Below are 23,348 nucleotides of genomic sequence, written 5' to 3' on the forward strand. Positions count from 1 at the left end.
ATGCCAAAAAAAGAGAATACAATAGTGTGGCAGGACAGAGAGGTCCTATTTGACTTGCCTTTCTCGTAAGTCATTTAATATATTTATTTATTCTTACTATTTTTCTTATATGGTCATTTAGAGTGACAACTTGTGTATGATATAATTAAAATCAAATTAAGCTATTCTATTATGAAAGTACTTGGTCGATTTTTTTTGTTATAACCATTTTTTGGCAATTTACTGGGTCATATACAGTCTCCTTATATTTTTACTTTTTTATACTTTTTATATTGACAGTTTATGTAGCGATACAGTTTTTGCTTGTTTTGCAGTCTATTGTTACGTATTATATTTACGGTTATCTAGTCTTGTAAAATTGTAATTAAATTACCAAAAAAATTTTTATATTATTTAAAGCGTAACTATTCATAACTTCCTTTTACTACTACTATATATAGTTTAATTTATATGAATTTAAAATTTACTAAATAATTTAAAATAATTGCCAAAATCAAACAAAAATTTGTACAGTCTAAACACAGTATAAAATTAGGAACAGCTGATGCAGGTAGGATCTGAAAGTGGTAGGTAGAAGGTTAGACTTGGACGTGGTATTATAGGTTCCCTTTGATGACAAAATAGAGTCAGGTGGTATGGCACACACTGGAGTAATCACAGCGCCGGCTGCAACCGTACCGATAACATATATATAGGAAACTAAAATTAAGAGTAGAGTTAAGAAAATAAATATAGATTTTTTTATCGTCGCCCTTTTTGGCGGCCTCTCGTATCCCTAACTTTGTGAGGGGCTGTGACGTTACAACATCAGGTTTAATAATTTTTCAGTATTTAATTTTTTATCTATTTCTCCTTTCATTCTTCACAATTGCATTCGTTCATCACGTGCTGCACGTTACTTTATTTTCTTCATCAGCATTTCTTATTATATTAATTGTTTTTACAGCATCTTTTTTGGTTTTATTTTCTTTCTTTCTACTTTTTATTGATTTATTAAGTTGCATCGATAGTTGATTTCATATTTTGTAACATTTTGTGTTCTTGTTGTCGAACTTTACTCGACTCTTTATTATAATCCTTTCTTTTATTTTACTGATGGTCTGGTAAAACACTTCTTTGCAGAATTTCATCTGAGGCGACATTTCTTCGTATAAAAATAGTTCAGTTTCACACATATTGTAAATTTTACGTAATAAAGAAAGATGTTAGGTTTAATTATGCCAAATGCCATATTTATTTGTATGATACACAGAACGCACACTAATATACAAATATTTGGATTTAATTTAGAAATGTAAATATAAAATTTCTAAGCAAGATCAGAAATAATAATTAGAAGTATATTGTGTGCTACAATGACAATTATTTGTTATAAACAGAATGCATGCATGTAATGTACATATATACAGAATTTGTAGATAATTTAAGACAAATATATGATATGATATATTATAAGAAAGGCAGTCAGTGGAAAAATAATATAGATTGATAACATTTAGCTACCAGCATTTTAGATAAATAACAAGGGTAATAATAATTAAATAATAAGAAGAGTTAAATAATTAAAATAACAAGAGTAATAATAATTAAATATCGATTATCTAGAAAAAAAAAATAGGTAAGGAAAAATGTAAGAAATAGAAATAATAATTTTATTTTAATTATAATTATAATTTCTGATAATAATTTAATAGTATTATGGATCATATATAATAATAATAAGGATAATTAGTAATATGGATCAGAATTGTACAGCAAATATGGGAAGCTTGCTGAAATAAAAATTGAGATAAATGTAACTGATATAAATGGTCTTTGTCAATTAGCGTCAGAGAGTTACAGTTGGTTTTTTAAAAAAGCATTTAGAATTGACTTTTTTTCAAAAACCATTTAGCAGATGATTAGTTTTTAACAACGACTGCCGTTTTATTAATTTTTATTGAAATTTTGGACCACAAAACTGGCACAAAAAATAGTAATATACAGTAAGAATGCATAAAAAAGGCTTTGATTATATTTAGATTTGTTTTCGTTTAGATACTTGAAGCTGCGATCTGGTGAGAAGATCTTCGACCGAATAGAACCGATTGAGGATACAAAAGGAAATAGCGGAGTCAAGGGTCGGATGGTGGTCACGAATCTACGTATTATATGGCATTCACTTAGCTCGCCCAGGATCAATCTATGTTAGATTTAGTTCCTCATCATTTTAACTAAACTGGCAACATACAAGTGGCGATGTAAAAAAAATAGGTATTTAATGCAATCAGGCGTTACCTCGCGGAAGTCCATCCTAAGTAAGAGAAGGACCAATATTTAGCCACTTCCGCACATGCAGTGGTAGTCGTGCAACAAAATGCACCGCCCGCCAGCTCGCTGATAAATGCGTATGCGGCAAACAATGCGAATCACACAACCGCCACCGCCAAGTCACTCAACACGTGTTTCACCCCTCCACGGGGCATCTTCAGGAGTTATGTTACACCGATTTGTGTCAAACACATAACTCTGTGTTTGGCACTAATCGGTGCATTTTATTGCACGACTACCACTGCATGTGCGGAAGTGGCTAAAAAAAATAGGTGTCACAAATATCATCGAAAACAATAAACATCATAATTATTATATTTACAGCCGTGGAATGTTCTCTGTTTGAAATATGCCTTCTTATAATTCGCTTGCCATTCCGTGATCTCCACTTTAGAAACCTAACCCAGCTGCTATATGTTCTGCGCTATGTGACCTACTCACTGTCATATTTGTAAATTGACAATAAACTTATCTTCAATCTTTTACAAGGTTTTAAGTTATTAAAAGATGTTACATATTACAAAAATAATTCAAAGGAACTTGATTGTGATTTAAAATGTGTTTAAACGTTCTAGAAAAGTGATTCCCAAAGTGGTCTATATAGACCCCTAGGAGTCTATGACTACGGTCTACGTCAGCGAAAAAAAATTTGGGGGTCCATGAAATGAAAATGGGGGTCCACAGACTGGACATCATTAGCCGAGAAGATTTAAGATTAGCCCTTACAAAATTGACGCCAAATGTTGATAATTTATTATAAAAGCATCAGGTTCATCCTTCTCACTAAAAATATTGACTTATTGCTTATGTTATTTCATTTATATTTTATTTTTTGTTTATTTAATGTTACGTATATTTTACATAACAGATACAAAATTTTATTTTGAGTAGTTTTAATTTAAATTCAATTAATAAATGTATGAATTAACATGTGTTTTTGCTTTAAGTTTTTAACACTAAACTTCACTGCAGTTAGAAATTTACAGGAAATCAATATCAGGGGGTCTACCCAACACGGAAAAACATGGCAAGGGGTCTACGACACAAAAAAGTTTGGGGAACTCTGTTATAGAGTGTATATACTTGTATTATTAGTTTAATATGAATAATTTGCTAGGTATTTGCGATTAAAGAAGTAATTCTTCGCATGTTTACAGCAATAGGTCTCAATTGCATCTTATCTGCTAGTACTAGAACAGTTAACTCCGGTCTACGAGGCACTACTCAAGCTTTACATTTGTTGGCAGCCTACAATAGCAATAAATATGAGTTCATCTTCACTAATCTGTCGCCCAACTGCGTCAGACACTACACGTCTGTTGTAGGTGTCCACAAGTAAGGAAATAACGTCATCACGTGTTAGACATAATTTATAAGTTCATGCAAAAATTTTAAATTACAAGAATTTATCTCGTACTGTCTTTTGTAGAAGTAATTTCATACAATCTACTCTTGGAAGTAATTTTAATATGCCTACGAAATATTCAAGCCAATCTACCTATATTATCATTTTATTTATTTATTTAAAATTCTTTATTGTACACGTTAGGATACATTTAAATAATTTCGCAATAATATACAAAAAAGTACAATGGGCGGTCTTATCAAACAAGGCAATCTCTTACAGATAACCATAAGGTAAAAGTACTAATAATGGGTAGTTTACGTGTACAAAACATACAAACGAACATAAACGTACATAGATTTTACATACATATGTATATAACATATAAATTTATAATAAATAAGGTAAAATACATATTATAAATATAATACAATAATAAATAAAAACGATATATTATACTATACTGTGCAAGAATTTAATTTTTATCTTTTACGAAATAATCTAAATAAAAGAGTAATTTTTGTATACAAAGACATATGTACAAATATATGCCATTTTAAATATATCGGTTCAGTAATCCTTATTGTATATTTTTGATAGAATAATAAATAAAATTACTTCAAAATTCGAAATATTCGGAGGTGCAAAAATAAGAAAAAAATGTAGAGAGATTAAGAGATACGTAATCAACAGGCAGAGAGTCTGGGATAGTGGTTTATTTTATATATAGTGGTATATGCAAACAATTAAGACATTTCCACTTTCGTAATCTTTTCAAAAATTTTACTCCAGATTGCAGGTTATTATGCCCGAGTGATGTGTGTGGTTCCTCATTTAAGCGTTCAAAGAAGTCAGTGCAGACACACTCCAAATAGCTATGAAGGATCTGAATGATCGAATATATATTAATATTTATCCATTTCACTCATATAATCGGCTGCGCGTTGTAAAATACAACTAGCGCCATCTTGTGGGGAATGGAGAAACCTAGTACATCTATTCTTTGTTACAGATTCAATTTTTCTATTAACCTAATATTAAGTTAACGAGTGTACAATCTAAGATATATATTTTCCAGGGCGTATACTGGGTCTAGAACATACCGCGATTTGAAATTAAGAAGTGCTATAATACAAAACAAGCAACTGCGAATGCTGCCTCTGGAAACTGTAAGTTTTTATTTGGTTACAATCTCAATACTATAGAATCTTAAGATTAGAAACGTCATTTATACTGCACGATATATAACCTGCCTGCTGCCACTAACTTGCTAATCCGTTTGGCTGAGTTGGTTTACTTTCATTCGTGTAAAGATCTTCTTATTTGATCTTGGTTTATTATTTATTTATTTCTTTTTATTGTTTTTCCAATTACATTTTTGCAGAACTCTAAGAAGTCTGGCGACATTCCACTTTACTCACCAGTGAGGAGATCTCCTCTATTGTCTCTGCTAGCTGAGACTGATTTTCTACCTGAATGTACTGTAATATTTTTATTTTTATCTTAGATATGTATCCATGAACACGGCGTGTGGAACCTGTCCAGTGAGTCAGGGAATCTGGGAAGAATGCTGGCGACGAACGTGCGTGTGGTGTGGTACGCGGATATCAACGAGGGGTTCAATATCTCCATGCCTTACATCACCATCGAAAGCGTAAATATTATTATGCAATCATCATCTTCATTATTTCAGTCGATGAACTGCCTGGCAAAGTTCTCTACCAATAATCGCCGGGACAACAGGTAGAGAAAAAGCAACAAAGAATCTCTACAACAAATATATAATATATACATTATAATATAAGCCATGTTAATAATACAACAAACCAAAGTTCCACACGTTTGAACTAATAATAAGATTAATTTAATAATATACTTTTAATGTTAGATATAAAACTACGAAAAGAATGATCAGAGATATCTCGTGGATCCTAATTATATATGTGTATACGCTTATAAATATATAAATTGCATACTTTAATTGAAGGTTGTTTAATAAAATTAGTAAATCCTTAGTTACCTTTGTAACGTAGATAACAGTTCGCAAGTCGAAGTTCGGTGAGACGCTGGTGATGGTAGTCCACGCGTGGGCCGGTGGCTACGTGTTGGGCTTCCGAACTGAACCGTCCCGTCTGCAACCGCTGTTAGCTGAACTACAGACGTTACATCAAGCTTACACAGAAAAACCGATATTTGGTGTCGAGATGGATTGGGGCAATGAGGTGATTTTTTATTATATTAATACATTAATTTTTATTAAAAAAGTATTCATTCATCTGTTTATTTTAAATATTTAATTTTAAATATGTCACGATTTTTATAACATTTAAATCGTAAATACATGTATACATCTGTAATACCCATGAGTTGTATATTTTTTTTCAGTAGACATGTCATTGGCAAAGACACCTTACCGATATATTGACGTGGCCGAATGCTAGAATCTACATTTAATTACACATATATATGTCTGTCTTTAATTAGTTTGTGTGTTAATTAAACTCACTGTTTTTTATGTTCAAATTTAACCCATTGAAATACTTTTCTTACATATACATTTAAATAAAATTGTAATGACTGTTTGTTATATTTTTTGTTTTGTTTGTCTTATATGTACCGTGTATATATATATATACGGTACATATAAGACATTTCATTTTTTAAATTTTTGTCGTATTTGTGTTTATATATTGTTGTATTGTATCTGTAAAGTTTTTGCTGTTAGTGTTAAGGCTTTTACAGCTTCATCGGAAATATGTTCACGGGACGTGAGGGTCCGTAAACTGTACATATATATGTAATTCGAGCTTCACCCGTTTGATACCAATGTAAATAAAGAATGTTATTACAGTGGAATTCCCCTTTTAGATGCGCCGCAGACAATGACGTAATATTGTTCCTACAAAATAATTTACGCATTATGCAAGATATAAATAAATTGAAACATATTTTGAATGAAATTTCAGAAAGCTTAATGAATGATTTATAATATAACTATTTATGTATTGTTCAAGGCACCTAAGCAGACAAATGATGAGATCGAAGATTTTGAAGAAATCGGTGAACCTCGTGGAGAAATGGGTCCAAGTCTGTATTTAGCATCACAGCTGGCCAGGAATGAAGAAGAAGCTTTCATACAACCTGTGTATAGTTCTTATTTGGGACTAGCTATCGAGCCTCTAAAGGAAGGATTCACACTTAAAAGCCTTTTTGAAGTTCAGACGACTTCATAAGTAAATTATTACAGAAAGTCGTTTTTTTATTTTCCTTTAGAGATTTTTAACTTTAAAATAATTAAAACGCATGAATACAATTTGTTAATATAGTATTTAGGAGGTATTTTGAAGTAGTCTATAAAGACAAAGTCAATATCAAAATAGCTTTATTATATAAGATAGTGCACTAAGTTTTTTTCATTACCTAAATTACGTCGTTGTATAACTCTAGTTGTATTACATTTACTGTGATTTTTAAGTATGTTATGACTTTATTTCCGCCAACGAGTCCAGCACCTTTCTTTTAGCTCTCTGAATATTGTATTATATGTGATACCATTGTAAAACAGCTTATATTACCATAGAAATATAACATAGTTTGCTTACTAAATGAAATCGAATCTTAGGTACGAAAATTGGTATTTATATCGTATATGCTAAGTTTCCTGGAGACATCGATATGTTTTTTGAACATACGATATATTTTATTCATAACATATATAAAATTTATTTCAACTATATTATGAGACTTATTATTATAATACATAGCTGTGCCCGCGACTGCACGTGTAATTTAACAAAAAAACTATTTAGTTTATTTAGTATTTTTTGTTTAAGAACTTTTCGGAAATAAAAGTAGTCTAAGTTACCCCCTTGTTACATTAGGTGCCTGCCAGTGTAAGTCCCGTCAATATCGGTCAAGATTGTTCAAGCCGTAACAAACAAACAGGTAGACAAAAAATAAACACAAATGTGATTTTTGTATATGTACGTATGCGTGTCGTAAAAAGCGGTTATTTTAATATCACAAACAGACACTTTAATTTTATTTATATGTGTAGGTGTAACATAAGACTATGCAAGTGTTTGAAACTTTCAGTTATTACTTTCATGAGAATGTGCTTTGTAAATACAAGTGTTTGCTCGGGTGTTCAGTTTTCTAATAAAGTCCCCGCAGTCTCATCATATATTGTCACGGGTTTGAGAGTAAATAAGTGAAATGATAAGTTGCTACTTGCAGCAAGTTTCGGAGTATACATTTTTACTTACTTCGTATCGAGAAAAAAACTTTTTTGAAAAGAGTAAATATCTCTTCTATTTTAAATATTGAGTTGTATTGATGACAATAAATATGTTACATTTTTATTTCTATGATTATGGAATTTAAAATTGCAATAGTTATTATGAGGTCACGGTTTTTTTTAATACGCGTCCACCCTGCTTTGCTTGTGACAGGGATATTACAATGTGAGCGTAAATATTTTTTTCTTTTTAATTTCAAACATTTTGCGTTTGATCTTGAACACGTGGGCGCAATCATCTAGGGAGCTGGGTGACTTCATGAGCTCATAAATCCGTAGAGATTAAAGCAAGAAGTTGGGAAAAAACGGCCACAATTCAGGAATAGAAGTGTTCTTTCATCATGATAATTGTAGCCCAAGTAAGAAAAGGACCAACATTTAGCCACTTCCGCACATGCAGTAGTAGTCGTGCAACAAAGTGCACCGCCCGCCAGCCCGCTGATAAATGCGTATGGGGCAAACAATGCGAATCACACAACCGCCACCGTCAAATCACTCAACATGTGTTTCACCCCTCCACGGGGCATCTTCAGGTGTTATGTTACACCGATTAGTGTCAAACACAGAGTTTTTATCAGCGGGCTGGCGGGCGGTGCACTTTATAGGAAACGACCACAAAGTTGGACCACTGCATGTGCGGAAGTGGCTAAATATTGGCCCTTTTTTACTCAGGATGGACTTCCGTAAGGTAACGCCTTATTCCATTAAATATAGATTTATAGTTACAATATAGTCAGGGTGTTTTTCCAAAATAGTAAGAAAAGAAAAAGGTTGTCAATAAGTTGCCAGGATAAGGAAAGTTTTTGGGCATATGTGGACTATTAAGTGTCAGTAAGTACCGAGAGTTTCTTACGTTTTATGAGCGTTGTGTCCGCCAGGGCCCATCTATCCGCAGCTTCACGACCATTACATCTACTTCTCGTTGAAGTAAATGTAATTTTATAGTGTTACATAATTTTGCTTTATTTTATTTCTAGTAATTTTTAAAATATCTCGATATAAAACACTCATCATAATTATTTCAGTAATCGAACGTCCAAAGCTGGATATAATACTGTTATCAAAAAGAAAAATAAATTTATAAATAAAATGTTAATTATTTATTTATTCATCGAAATCAATTTCATCATCATCAAAGTAATCACCGTCTGATAAAACGTACTTACCAACGCCTATTCCATTCCCCGAAACAAATGGAATAGTGTTTTTCCGATATGCTTTCTAGACTTTCTTTGATTTGGATTTTATCACCTCGATCTTGTCAAAACGGCGTCCCTATATTGGACTTTTGAGTTTGCTGTATAGCAAGAAGTCTCACGGAGCCTAATCAGGAATCGAATACTGTGATTGCGGTTTTATTTCTCAAAAAATTGAGCGATTTTGGCACCACTCGAAACTTAACGCACTTTGAAACTCAGATAATTATCTAACTTGGCAAATGTTATAGACTAGAAAATTTTATAAAACAACTAGCTGATCCCGCAAACGTTGTTTTGCAAAAAAATTAAAGTTTTTAATTAACAAATGTAAGATAAGGGTTGATCGTAGAGGGGTGAAAATTTAGGTTTGTATGTATTTTTGTATGCTGTATCATAATAAAATAAAAACCAAAAAAATTGTCTGAAAAATTAAAAATAAAATTTAGGTGTGGACCACCCTTATCACTTGGGGTATGGAAAAAAGATAGTAGCCGATTCTCAGACATACTGAATACGCATGTAAAATTTGGTAAAAATCGGTCAAGCCGTTTCGGAGGAGTTCAAGTTCGAACACCGTGACACGAGAATTTTATATATTAGATTTCACTTAATCTTTGATCGCAGTAGGAGATCTCATATATATCTAATAGGAGAAAAAAGATGTTTTGAGTGGATGTTCTAAACTTTGTTTGCCGGTCTGCGGTCTCCATTCACAAACTTAATATCCTAATGGATGTAATTTTAAAAATATTACATGATAGTTTAAAGTAGTGTTACAAAGCACGAGTTACAGAACCCTCTAAACAATACACACGGTGCCCTAGGATCAAGATGTCGTAAACACGCGTGACCTTGAAGTTATTTATAGATTTTTGTGTACGGTTCTCGGAAATTCTCACCGAGTACTATCTCGAACTTACTAGAACCTTCTCCGTAGTATAAATATGTGTACTCCCCATGTCGACAGTTCAGTGTTGTTTTTCGATTTATTAAGATCTACGATCAGTGATACAAAGCGATTTGGAAGCGTTTGGACTAAGTATAGTTTGTGTTAAAGAAGGGTGACCATCTGATTTGTCAATAAAAGACTCCTTGTGAACCAGTGTTGTTTCATTTCGAGTTAGAACCCACAGTACGTAACAATAAGACGATAAACACATTCCATAATTTAGATCCATGAACATAAAATTTATCAGTCCAATACATTATGTACAAGCCTTTAGCGACCGTATCGAGGCGTTCCTTTAAATCCACGCACTAGGCCACTTTTCGATTTCATTCTCTCTGTTCATCCGCATAAATATACTTTAGGGTGTGGTCCGACTGTGGGAGTTTACACTGTTATAATATTATTTTTGTTCGCAATATAATATATGTACAGCGTGATTGATTACAGGTGTTAATCTTAAAGGGTTGAATGTATAGCTCATTTTTTGTCAATTTACCAGTTTTAGAAATAATTAAATGACCTAATGATAGAATAGAAAAAGATATGAAAAAAGTAGTTTTTAAATTTAGGATTACTACATATTAAAGTTAATTAAGTAGGCTGTCTTTTGACAGATTGTGTTTAATTAAAAAAATATAATTTTTGTTATGTTGTTTTAATAAAAGTATTAAATAATAGAATAAAAATGCCGGTATAATTTTTCAAATATTATCTCATCTAAATGTCTTCCGTAGAGTTGAGTTACCTGTTCAAAAAAGAGCTTTTTGTTCATCGCCATGCTGCAGTGAACTTTTTTCAATTTAACTGATTTTTTACCCGACGAACATTTTCTTTGACATGTTATACTGCTATTGTAAATTCTATATATAAATAAATGTATATATGTTTGAGGTAGCTAAATAAAAAAAGTTATTGGAGTTAAGTCGGGTGACTTCGATGTCCACTGGGACATCTACTAACCGACTGATTAATTTTGGGGATAAACTTCTGGAGCCAAATTCATCGAACCTCTGCTTTTGTTTGTGCAGTCGCACCATTCTGTTTAAAGTAAGTGTGTGATAAGTTCGATAGATCAGCTCGTAGATTCGGCAAAAAGATATATATTTAATGGAATCAAGCGTTACCTTGCGGAAGTCCATCCTAATTAAGGAGAAACAGTATTTGGCACTAATCGGTGTAACATAAATCCTGAAAATGCCCCGCGGAGGGGCGAAACACGTGTTGAGTGATTTGACGGTGGCGGTTGTGTATTTCGCATTGTTTGCCGCATACGCATTTATCAGCGGGCTTGCGGGCGGTGCACTTTGTTGCACGACTACCACTGCATGTGCGGAAGCGGCTAAATATTGGTCCTTTTCTTACTTGAAAAGATATATGTCATTATGCGCCGAAAATTATCACCATTAAAAATTAAAATAAAAGATTATCATCATTATCAGCTGCAGGAAGTTAACTCTTGTATATAGGCTTCCCCTATAGATTTTCAAAAGAGCCAGTTGTAAGCAGTACATATCCAGTGTCTTGATAAGTTAGTTGGTGTACCTTTTGTGCAAATGTTCTTCGTAGCTCTTACAGGTTCGTCGTCTCCACTTTAAGGCTCCAGCGGCCATCACTTCTCCGTGCTATGCGGCCTGCCTACTACTATTTCAACTTGCACACCCGCGAGGCTATTTCAGTTACTTTAGTTCATCCCCTAACGTCTAACTGTTATACCTCGCTGCAACTGTGGCTCCAACTTTATCTTACCGACTTCAATTCCCATTATCTTGTTACATTTATTGACTTCCTTTTAGTTACAATATATGTTCGTATATATTCACTATACAGAGTGATACGAATTGATTTTATTTAATTTCTAGTCAATTGTTTTCAATTTCTTTATGTAATGACAATAGATTGATGACATTTATAATGATATTGCGTATCTAAAAGAAGATTTCAGTCATTAAAAACTGTAAAATATATATGGTTATTAATGTATCATATATCCTTTATCGCTGCCTAAATTAGTGTTTACAAGGCCCAGTTATAAATTGTTTAATATATTGTTACAAAGTACGACTAAACAATAAACGCAACCCTAGGATCAAGGAGACGCGTGACCTTAAAGTTATTTATAATTGTTTGTGTACGGTTCTCGGAAATTCTAACTGAGTACTATCTCAAACTTACTAGAACCTTATCCGTAGTATAAATAACTGTACTCCCCATGACGGCAGTTCAGTGTTGCTTTTCGAGTTATAAGATTAAGATCTACAATCAGTGATACAAAGTGACTGTTTTGCAAGTTATTTGGACAGTGATTTCTTTAGCGATTTGGAAGCATAGTTTGGACTAGGCGAAAGTATTGTTTGTGTTAAAGTAGGGTGACCATCTGATTTGTGAATAAAGGACTCCTTGTGAACCAGTGGTGTTCATTCCGAGTCAGAATCCACAGTACGTAACAATCCTGTTCAATGAGCAACTCGACTTGTTTCACGAACACCTATTGCAAGTACACAGAAAAATTCATCAACAAAATATCAAAATTTTATGTTCCAAATTAGAAAACTATTATAAAAAAAATGAAAGACATGTAAACACATCTTTACATCTTTTTAAGATCACTAATTTTGACGTCATCTCTTCGTCTTATTTATATATAAAATTGCGCTTGAAATAGCGCTGATAACACTGTTCTGCGATTCAGTTTAATTAGTGATTAGTGTATTGTTGTCTCATCTGCCTATAGACAGCCACTGAATGGCATAGGCCTCACCCAAATACATCTATGGGTGATATGCCGTAATCGCCACACTTGGCAGGCTAGTTGGCGATCGCAGTTTGATATTATGGTACGCATAGGATGCTGCCGCCCATCCTCTGGAAGCTTGTTTGTGAGCAGTGGAAATCTCATATTTAATGCACAAAGTTTGAATTATATAAGACATCGAATCCGCGACTTACGATTTTTATAACGGAACTACCTCGCTCAATGAGTAAAAATCACTAAAAAAAATAGCTAACCTCCTTGGAAAGAACCAATTACGTGCCTTTAAAATGAATTACTCTGTGACAAAAAGCCTCTATTTTAAAAGAAATTCGATTATGAGTCTGGCAACATTGAAGCGCAAGTGAATCGAGAACAAAGGAATATATTCAAACTACACGCTTTGAGAAACGGTTATATTTAAATTTGGAACCACTCACTATAATGCATTATATACAAAAAAGCTATACTTATTTACAAAGTTTTAATAAAATTAGTAACGATTTTGTTGGCAAGTACGCATGTATTTAAATTTGAAAACTTGGTCAAAAATTGATAGTATAAGAGCACTTCATTGGCTTCTAAAACAGGATATTACGTAACATGTTATTTATTCGTATTTATGTGATATGTTTTCCAAGTATGTATATATATACAAATATATATATATATATATATATATATATATATATATATATATATATATTTGTGAAATGAAGAAGGTAATTTCATAATGATTATTACAAACGTTTATATATACATAAGCAGTTGCCTACATAATTGTTAATTGTATGAAACTGAAAAAAAGTAAAGCAATTATGTATTTATTTTATACATTTGTATGTATGTAATTATATTTATAAAAATATATCATATAAGAGATTTTCAAACAATATAGGCGGCGTTCTCATATTTAAGTTTTTATATTAACGTGTATCTGTCTGTCTGTACTAGATAAATTCAAATACAATCGCCGCTAAAATTTGAAAAATTATTACTTCTATCACTGGGCAGTTTCAATTTTTTTTTAATTTTGAATTGTCAGTTTGAGGTGTCAAAACTGCCTTTTTATTTAGATTTTTAATTTGCTGCATAACACAGTAATGCGTACACTTAGTTTACTATAAAGATCCCAAATGTTATATCTAATATATAAAATTCTCATGTCACGGTGTTCGAACTTGAACTCCTCCTAAACGGCTTGACCGACTTTTACCAAATTTTATATGCGTATTCAGTAGATCTGAGAATCGGCTACTATCTATTTTTCATACCCCTAAGTGATAAGGGTGGTCCTCCCCTAAATAATTTTTTTTATTTTTTAGAAAATTTTTTTGGCTTTTATTTTATTATGAGACAGCATACAAAAATACATACAACCTTTAATTTTCACCCCTCTACGATCAACCCTTATTTTTTTTGTTAATTAAAACCCTATTTTTTTTGCAAAACAACGTTTGCGGGAACAGCTAGTATTATATATAATGTGTAACATAGCAAAAATATAGTTATAATAATGTCGATTATCTAAATCCCCTCTAAAACTTTTGTAAATACAATGTAATGTTAACGTTTGCTATTAAACCGTAAACGCTTACTCGTTCAGTTAAGTTTAACCTAACTGCGCTTCTTAGGTACGCGATCGTCGTGTAAATAGGACGATTAAGTCGCCCCTTTTGCCATTAAATGTTTCCTTAGAAAAATAATATCATGTTACTTAACATTTACCTCGGTCTTCCTTGCGATTTCTATAACAAGATGCAACCGAAGCTAAGAATCTGTTCTATTGTACGATAATATTACTTAATAATAACAAGTACATACAATTCATGCTCAAGATTAATACAGGTTGTTTATTTATATGTCTAAAATGTTTTTACATAATTTTGATGAATATAACTGCGCCTTATGACTATTAAGATTACCGGAGTTAAGAATCTGTTCTAATGTAAATACTTAGTACATTGTACGATAATATTATTTAATAATAACAAGTACATACAATTTATGCTCAAGATTAATACAGGATGTTCATTGTCTAAAAAGTTTTTACATAATTTTGAATAGTATAACTGCGACTTATGTCTATTGATATTTTTAATTGCATTTATCCTCTGTCTCACTTGATGTTAAGTGACATAGTCTGCGATGCTACATGAATACCTAGATGATATCTATTTACTCTTAACTTGAAGGTTTCTAAGTTAAAGTTAGCTAGAAACAACGCCGTTGTAGGCTGTTCGCAATATAAAATTAGTAAATAATCGGCAAAATAATAAAGAATTATAAATATGAAACACAGAATTACTACTTTAAAATGTAATTTTGATTGAATAAGGTTTAGGGTTACCCAGAGAGAAATGGAGAGAGTTGCACGGAGTTTCGCTGCGAGGTCGAATCAGAAATGAGATCTGAAAAGAAGCAAGTCCACTGAATGGCATACTCTGTGTTTGACACTAATCGGTGTAACATAACTCCTGAAGATGCCCCGTGGAGGGGTGAAACACGTGTTGAGTGATTTGGCGGTGGCGGTTGTGTGATTCGCATTGTTTGCCGCATACGCATTTATCAGCGTTATTCATTGCATGACTACCACTGCATGTGCGGAAGTGGCTAAATATTGGTCCTTTTCTTGCTTAGGATGGACTTCCGCGAGGTAACGCCTGATTCCATTAAATATCTGCAGAAGAATCAAGATTACTGACATAGTTCGAAGAATTTCTCGTTTCAAGTGGCAGTAGGCGGGGCACTTAGCATGTGCAACTGATGACCATTGGGGCTGGAAGGTTCTCGAGAGACGACCACCGGTAGACGCGAGGTGGATAGGTACCCCACTATGTGGATCGACGACATAACTAAAGCCTTTGGAGAAAACCATTGCCTTGAAGTGGGCGTCCATCGGCTGAAAGTAAAAACAATAATTATTTACGAGTCAAGTTCCGACCATTAAATCATTTGTCATATAAATACGTCTTTATATATCTAAACTGCTGATAGGCGTTTTAGATAGCGGATATCGTTGAATTTGTGGCACATTAACCTTGGAGGCTGCCGGCGGATCGTACTTCGTGTTTAGTGGCCCACAGGTCGGGCCAAGAAAAGTCGTTCACGAAATACTTTGTAATAAAAAAAATGCACAAGAGGTAAGTCCATATTCATGTTTGTTATTGATAAATATAAAAATTTAACAATGTTTTCTTTATTTTTTATGAAAATGATTACTTTTTTTAATTGTTAGTAAAATTATTTTTATACTAATTTTATTTCTATATTGTGAATCAAATTATAGCTTTCAAGAAAGAAAATATTTTTCCGACCATAACATTTAATACTGCGTTCATTTAGTTGTCAGATAGTGTAATCTATTTAGATAGAAGCGTTGTTAGATTTTCTTCTGCTATTTTTTCTCTCAGCTTTTTGAAGTGATAGTAATGTTAGCCAGTTAAAAGCAACCGCCTGAGTAAAGTTTCCGGACTTTAGCCTAGTTCCTAAACACTCCCTAAGCCGAGGCTCTTCAGGAAGCTGCTCATGAGCTTCACTGATCTAAAAGAGATCAGAAGCTTGACGCTCTCTGCGTTCTGCCACCTCGAACTGACGGAATCTACAAACGCCACTTGGACAGGAGTATAACCCTCTTAAAAGATGTAGTTTACAATTTTAATTAACGACAAGTAATTGCCAGCAGTGGTAGCCCACCGATAGAGAACAGTAGGTCGCGAGTTCGGTTTCTGGGATACAATCATGTATAATTCGCACTTTGTGCATAAATCATATAGGATTGCCACTGCTCACAAACAAGTTTCGAGATGATGGGCAGCAGCGTTCTCTGCGTACCATATCATAATGCGATTGCCAACCCGCCTGCCAAACGTGGCGATTATGGCATATCGTATTAACTACCCTCGTAGTACCTCTATTGTATTTAAAATACTGGATATCTATTGTCTTTATGTCTGCATTTAATGTTCCTATGACTGTTAAATTGATCTTTTAAAAAGATAATACTCTATCTATAGTATATCTGCTGTAAAGTAAAGAATAAGGAGATAGCAAACAACAACTAAATTTAATATGTAGTAATCGGAACTTTGAAAACGGTTCTTGTTACCATAATATATGTTACATTAATTGACGAGAATATAGCTATAAAATCAACCGTTTTAATCTTTTATAACTATATCCAGTCACCCTGTATTATTGTTGTGGTGTTTTCCTCAGCTTGTCAAACAAAAGCTTACGAAACTTCGCTTTGAATTTACAATCATTAAGTAAGAAAAGGACCAATATATAGCTACTTCCGCACATGTAGCAGTAGTCGTGCAATAAAGTGCACCACCCGCCAGCCCGCTGATAAATGCGTATGCGGCAAACAATGCGAATTACACAACCGCCACCGTCAAATCACTCAACACGTGTTTTACCCCTTCACGGGGTATCTTCAGGAGTAAAGTTACACCGATTAATGCCAAACACAGAGTGAAACTGGCATTGTTTGCCGCATGCGCATTTATCAGCTGCACTATTGCACGACTACGTCTGCATGTGTGTAAGTGTCTAAATATTGGTCCTTTTCTTACTCAGGATGGACTTCCGCAAAATATCGTCTGATTCCATTAAATATTTAACAATCATTATTTCCAAATAGCGATGGACAGCGCTTAAGAAAAGATAAGGTTGTATTGCGAAGGAGAAGTGAGTGTTAATCATTTCAACTTATTTATAAAGTTTAAATTTAAACTAACTCTATCACTAAGCGTCACATTTACGTAGAACCTTAAGGCAAAATTTTTGTTACAATAATAGAACACATCTTTTCCTATCTATATCTATTCAAAGTGTACAATGTACACTCTATTGTACTCACAAGTCCCAGAGACAATCAAACGGTAAGTCAACACGACTGTACCGTACGCTAGTAGTATGTGCCCGCGGGCTGGTTCGTCCGACGAATGTACAGTCGCGAGGTAAACTACTGAATGGCATACTTCAGATTTTCCAAAGTATTTTTGTATCAAAAGTTGGTTGAATTTATTATTCTCGTTTTTTTATTTATTTACACTTATTTGTACACCATAGATAATAAATAAAAAAAGAAACATTTAATATGGAGGTACAAGAGGCGGTCTTATCGCTCGAGGCGATCTCTACCAGACAACCTTAAGATGGAGATGAGATACATGAATCTATCTATATATATGTATATATATACATGGATCTATGGTATACATGCATATACATACATACATATATGCCATCTTTATTAAATAACACAAGACATCATAAATCATTGGCTGTCCCCTACCCGCTTAGGTAAGTAATTTTAATAAGTAGCAAGTAATTTTATGAAATTAATTGAGTCATTTTTAATATGCCATCAAAATATTCTGGCTAAGTTTTATATATATGCCAGATATAAAAAAATGCATTTAATATGGGCATCACGTCAACCATTATAAAATTTATAAAAGGTCATTCATAATGTCGCTAGATGGCGCTTTTACTAATTCATGTTATATGAAATTTTTAATTTATAAATGTATTAGAATTTATAATGAAATAAATATGAATACTCGATTAGGTTTATAATCTGTAATTTATTATAAATTTTTCTTTTTTATTAGTTTAACGGAAATATAGAAATATATTTGTTTATTATCTGTGGAATTAACTGACAAACATCGTTAAGCCGAATGTTACAACAGAGTAAAAACTTCCCCTTCGCTTGTGTAACATGGAGAATGTAGACGAGGGATAACTAGCGTATAAATTACTGTTTCGCCTCTAGCTTCGTCGCCGTTTCACACTTTTTCAACGTCCTTTGTTTATATATCATTTCCCTTGGCATATTTCATTAAAGCAAACTCCCACTTGACTTTGGATGTTGTGTTTTAAGTTTTATTTGCACAGCCGATTACCACTTGTTAAGGTAGAAACGGCGTAGCAATTTATGTATGTCTGTTAGTTAAAATTTAACTTTCTAGCTTGCAGCTTGTTTAGTCCCGTTACTGACGCGTTTTGGTTAAGTATAAAAGGATTTGAATGTAACTAATTTAATTAGTCGACATTTTTTTTTTAATTTATATTATTCTTTAACATTTTATAGGTCTTTGTCTCATATGAAGGCTGAAGGCTCACCCAGGAAGTAGTGGAGAGGACAATGTTTGGATTTCCACCGCGACACCTAATCAGAAATGATTTCCGCGGAAGAATTGAGATCACTGACGTAAATATAAAGATAATCATAATTTTTTTTAAATATTTAATTCTTATTGGTCGTCAATGTATTATTTATTAACTATTTTATTTATGACTATAATCTGCTTTGCAAGGTGTTATAATTATGGAGAAGAAGCAAGAAGAAGCTCCAGAACAACACATTTTTTAATAAAATTTAACTAAGTAAGAAAAGAACCAATATTTAGCCACTTCCGCACATGCAGTGGTAGTCGTTCAACAAAGTGCACCGCCCGCCAGCCCGCTGATAAATGCGTATGCGGCAAACAATGCGAATTGACACAACACAACCGCCACCGTCAAATCACTCAACACGTGATTCACCCCTCCACGGGGTATCTTCAGGAGTTATGTTAAACCGATTAGTGCCAAACACAGAGTCCGGAACGGAAGGAAAACGGAAGTGGATATTGGTTCTTTTCTTACTAAGGATGGACTTCCGCAAGGTAACGCCTGATTCAATTAAAAATTTAACTAGTTAGTTCAAGGAATTGCTTGTTTGAAGTGGCAATGAGCAGAGCACATTGCTCTTGCAACTGATGTCTAAAAGATTCTAAGGTGATGAGCACGAACCAGTAGATGTGACGTGGGTAGGCTTCCTACTATATGGACGGACACCATAAGGTCGCGAAAAGCGGTCAATTCAAGATCGGTGATCGTAGCTATCTTTGGGGAAGTCTCTATCTTGCAATGAGTGTCTATCATCTGAAAGAGTAAGAAGAAGGAAGTTTTGTCATTGTGATGGTAATTTGTCTCATCATTGTTTCAACCGTACGACCTTCAATGCACAACTGCAAACAATATCGCACTCTTGTCCAAGATCCGAGACTCTTATCCTTCACAGATTTTCAATATGACAGGCTGGAAGCGTTTAGTGTCCATCTTCTGAGGACTTCGATATAGGCCAGTACACTTTGTAGTTGTATATTCTACTCTGTGCTTGCTGGTTCGTGATCTTTGCTTCAGGATCTTATTTCAGGCGGTCACTGCTTCTTTAACTTGTCAAGCTGGCTATTTCGTTTACTTTAGTCTACGGTCTGGTTTTATCTGAGATAGTGGTTGGTGACAATAAATAAGGTTTTATTTGTATATCTTTTTATTTGTTCAGCTGTTTACAGGTGACTTCATCTACCGAGTTTAATTTTTTTTATTATTTCATTGTTTTAGTTACTTTCTAGAATGCCTTTAGTCATCGCTTCAGTAAAGGCATGTAAAAATAAATTATGACTACTTTTATAAAGCCGAAAATTTCTTAAACGCGAAGAATAATTGTTGGTACGTACTCAATAATGGTCATAAAAATTTTATTACAAATTGCAAAACGTTTCATTAGACTCTTAAAATATATGCCATAAGAATCATAATTCGAAATTTCGTTTTGCAATAACTTTGCAGTAAGGTCACAATTGCGAGTTGAAATTAAGTTGAAAAGTTCAAAGTGAATAGGGCTGAGTTGGCCAGATGCGCATAATTGTTCCATTAGGAGGTTTAACTCGATTTTAATTTAGCTCCTTGCTTCTTACTAAATAGAAAAGTCTACCAAATTGTGAGCCGATTATATTCAATTAAAAAATTTCTCCATTGTTAAAAGAGGATCTATATGATGTTGTTACCGTTTTTGTTATTACTTTGGATATGAGACAAAATTAAATACACATATATTTTACTCTATTTATTGTCTACGGTGAACAAAAAAGTGTAAATAAATAAATACTACAAAATGGCGCAAAAGTAATGTCATAATGTGAACGTACTTTAATTATTACAAATAGCACCAAATATCATTGTGAGTTTATATTTATGATGTAAATATACATAAAATTAGTTATCAATAAGCAATAGAGAATATTTATATAATTTGTAAAAATTAAGGTACATTCACATAGTGACATTACTTTTGCGCCATCTGTTACACATGAACAGAGAACCATGCTATGGTTGGAAAACACAGGTTGTTTCACTCCGCTTCCTATCAGTTCTTTTAAAAATCTATGCGAAATCCTCTGTTCGGCAGAGTATATTTCTTTTGTCTTTTGAGACATGTATCGTTAAAGTAAGTTATTAGTTTTTTCTTATTTTTTTGTTGTTGACGTAACTGATCTAGACTGTGAGTACTTTGTTTTCTCTGGATAACATTTTGACTCAGTCGCGTTTCCCTTACGACTGGATCGGTTGTGGTACCCTTTTGTATTGCAATAGCTTATTGTTCAGAGTGAGTAAAACATAATTAATGTTTACATGTATACTCAATTTGGAATTCATAAATTAAAATTCCTATGTATAACAACGCAACGTTTTCAAAGTATTTAATGAATAAATATACAAAACACGATGTTTCAATAAATATTACAATATTTAAATAAACACGGTACATTTATTTGAATAAATAAATGTAATTTCATTTGGCATAGCACAATAAAGTGATTTACTGTTTAAATGCGCGCCAAATGCAATACGTGAATGATGCTAATGAACGTGCGTTTCATGAAACGATATTTTAAATTGCACTCCATTTTATAACATTCAATTATGACATTTATAGTGGAAAACAGTGTTTAATATTCGTGGTTTGTGTAAAAAAACTTTGTTAATTCATGTTGATTTGCGTGTTAGTAACGTCGTTCTGTTTTACAATAATTGAGATTATTTATTTATTCCTATGTCCCCAAGATGGGGCAGAGGGCGTCCACAGTACGTCGCCATCCCGAACGGTCTTGAGTCTCGCGCTTTCCTTCGCTCCACGTCATTCCATCTGCCTTCACTTCTGTAGCGATCGTCTGCCGCCAGGTTTGCTTTGGGCGACCACGTTTTCGCTTTCCTTGAGGATTTCATTCTAGGGCTTGTCTCGTTATGTGATCAGGGTCCCTTCGGAGCGTGTGGCCCATCCAGTTCCACTTGCGGCGTTTGATCTGCTGGTCGATCGGATCACCGCAGCGTTTTTAGAGGTCTACGTTGGAGATTTTCTCAGGCCAGTATACACCGAGAATACGTCGAAGACAGTTGTTAACGAAGACTTAGAGCCGACTTGTGATATCTTTGGTAACCTTCCACGTCTCACATCCATATAGCACCACGGTTTTCACATTGGACTGGAATATTTTGAGCTTAACTCTGCTAGTTAGCTTCCGTGATTGCCGTACAGATCGGAGCCGTGCAAAGGCTGCCTTTCTAATATACACTTTACAATAATTGAGATATACATACATTAAAGATTTATATCTATAACGAATCACCTGTAGCGACCTTTAGTATAAAAAACATATCACCTACCATATGAGAGCGTTCAACGTTAATGTTTGGATGCTAAAGACACGCTTCTTTTTGCCAAATAATTTGCAACGTTAAGTTAGTTTTTAGTGAAAAAAAACAGACATTTAATGGAATCAGGCGTTACGAAGTCCATCTTAAGTAAGAAAAGGACCAATATTTAGCCATTTCCGCACATGCAGTGGTAGTAGTGCAATGAAATGCACCGCCCGCCAGCCCGCTAATAAATGCGTATGCGGCAAACAATGCGAATCACACAACCGCCACCGCCAAATCACTCAACACGTGTTTCACCCCTCCACGGGGCATCTTCAAAAAACAGACATTAATTATACCTTTGGAAATACTTTTCTGTCCAATTATAATAAATACTTATGATATGAGTAACACGGTTACATTGCATTACTTCAGAAAATTGACCAATCACGGCGTGACGGGAAATAAAATCTGACAGTCCTGTCAGGGCTGCATGTACAAAGTTGCGTTCAGGAAAACGCCATACCCCCGCCACGGAGAAACTAAGTGTATAACTAAAGATTTAGAACATCCCTAAATTTCACTTTACTGTCGCTTAAATTAGTGGTCGGAATCGGAATTTTTTCAGGCCCCTGTTTTGGCATATCGTACTCCCCTGTGTTGAATACAGAGACTACTTTTACTAAAAAAAAAAAAAATTATAAAAAAATTATACTTTTTTAATCATACTATTTGCGATCTCATCTTTTTCCTTCTCAATTTCGTTTGTCCATTCGTTTTTTAATCTTCAAAAATTAATTTTTCCTCTAATTCATTTATTTAAAACCTAATTTTCGTCGCCTTTCCACCAGAATACTAGTGTGATGATATCTATATCCCACCATAGATATCTTTCGAGAAAGCCTATGTCTTGTGTGAGCATCTAAGGGTTGCAACGAAATGATATACTCGTATCTATAATGATATTGTTACAAAGCACGAGTTATAGAACCCTCTAAATAATAAACACGGAACCCTAGGAT

General features: G+C 33.6%; 1 protein-coding gene across 1 annotated transcript; it reads left to right on the top strand.

The window, feature by feature from the left end:
• On the top strand, positions 1–6,888 carry BBS5 (Bardet-Biedl syndrome 5 protein). The gene is made up of 7 exons (XM_068763731.1): positions 1–65; positions 2,038–2,186; positions 3,468–3,645; positions 4,734–4,824; positions 5,163–5,309; positions 5,689–5,877; positions 6,670–6,888. Exons 1-7 carry the CDS (start codon positions 1–3, stop codon positions 6,886–6,888), a joined length of 1,038 nt encoding a protein of 345 aa, XP_068619832.1.
• The last annotated feature ends 16,460 nt before the right edge of the window (positions 6,889–23,348 follow it).

Source organism: Battus philenor, unplaced genomic scaffold (assembly GCF_028537555.1).
Source record: "Battus philenor isolate CCGP_79_NKW_IND1 unplaced genomic scaffold, ilBatPhil1.0.hap1 SCAF_18, whole genome shotgun sequence".
Taxonomy (NCBI): Eukaryota; Metazoa; Arthropoda; class Insecta; order Lepidoptera; family Papilionidae; genus Battus; species Battus philenor.

Bases quoted from the DNA above. Each gene is read 5' to 3' on its own strand.
- BBS5 (XM_068763731.1), top strand. From the start codon at position 1: ATGCCAAAAAAAGAGAATACAATAGTGTGGCAGGACAGAGAGGTCCTA. The intron at 2,187-3,467 runs GTTAGATTTAGT...GCATGTTTACAG, and splicing joins CTCGCCCAGGATCAATCTAT to CAATAGGTCTCAATTGCATC. The intron at 5,878-6,669 runs GTGATTTTTTAT...GTATTGTTCAAG, and splicing joins AGATGGATTGGGGCAATGAG to GCACCTAAGCAGACAAATGA.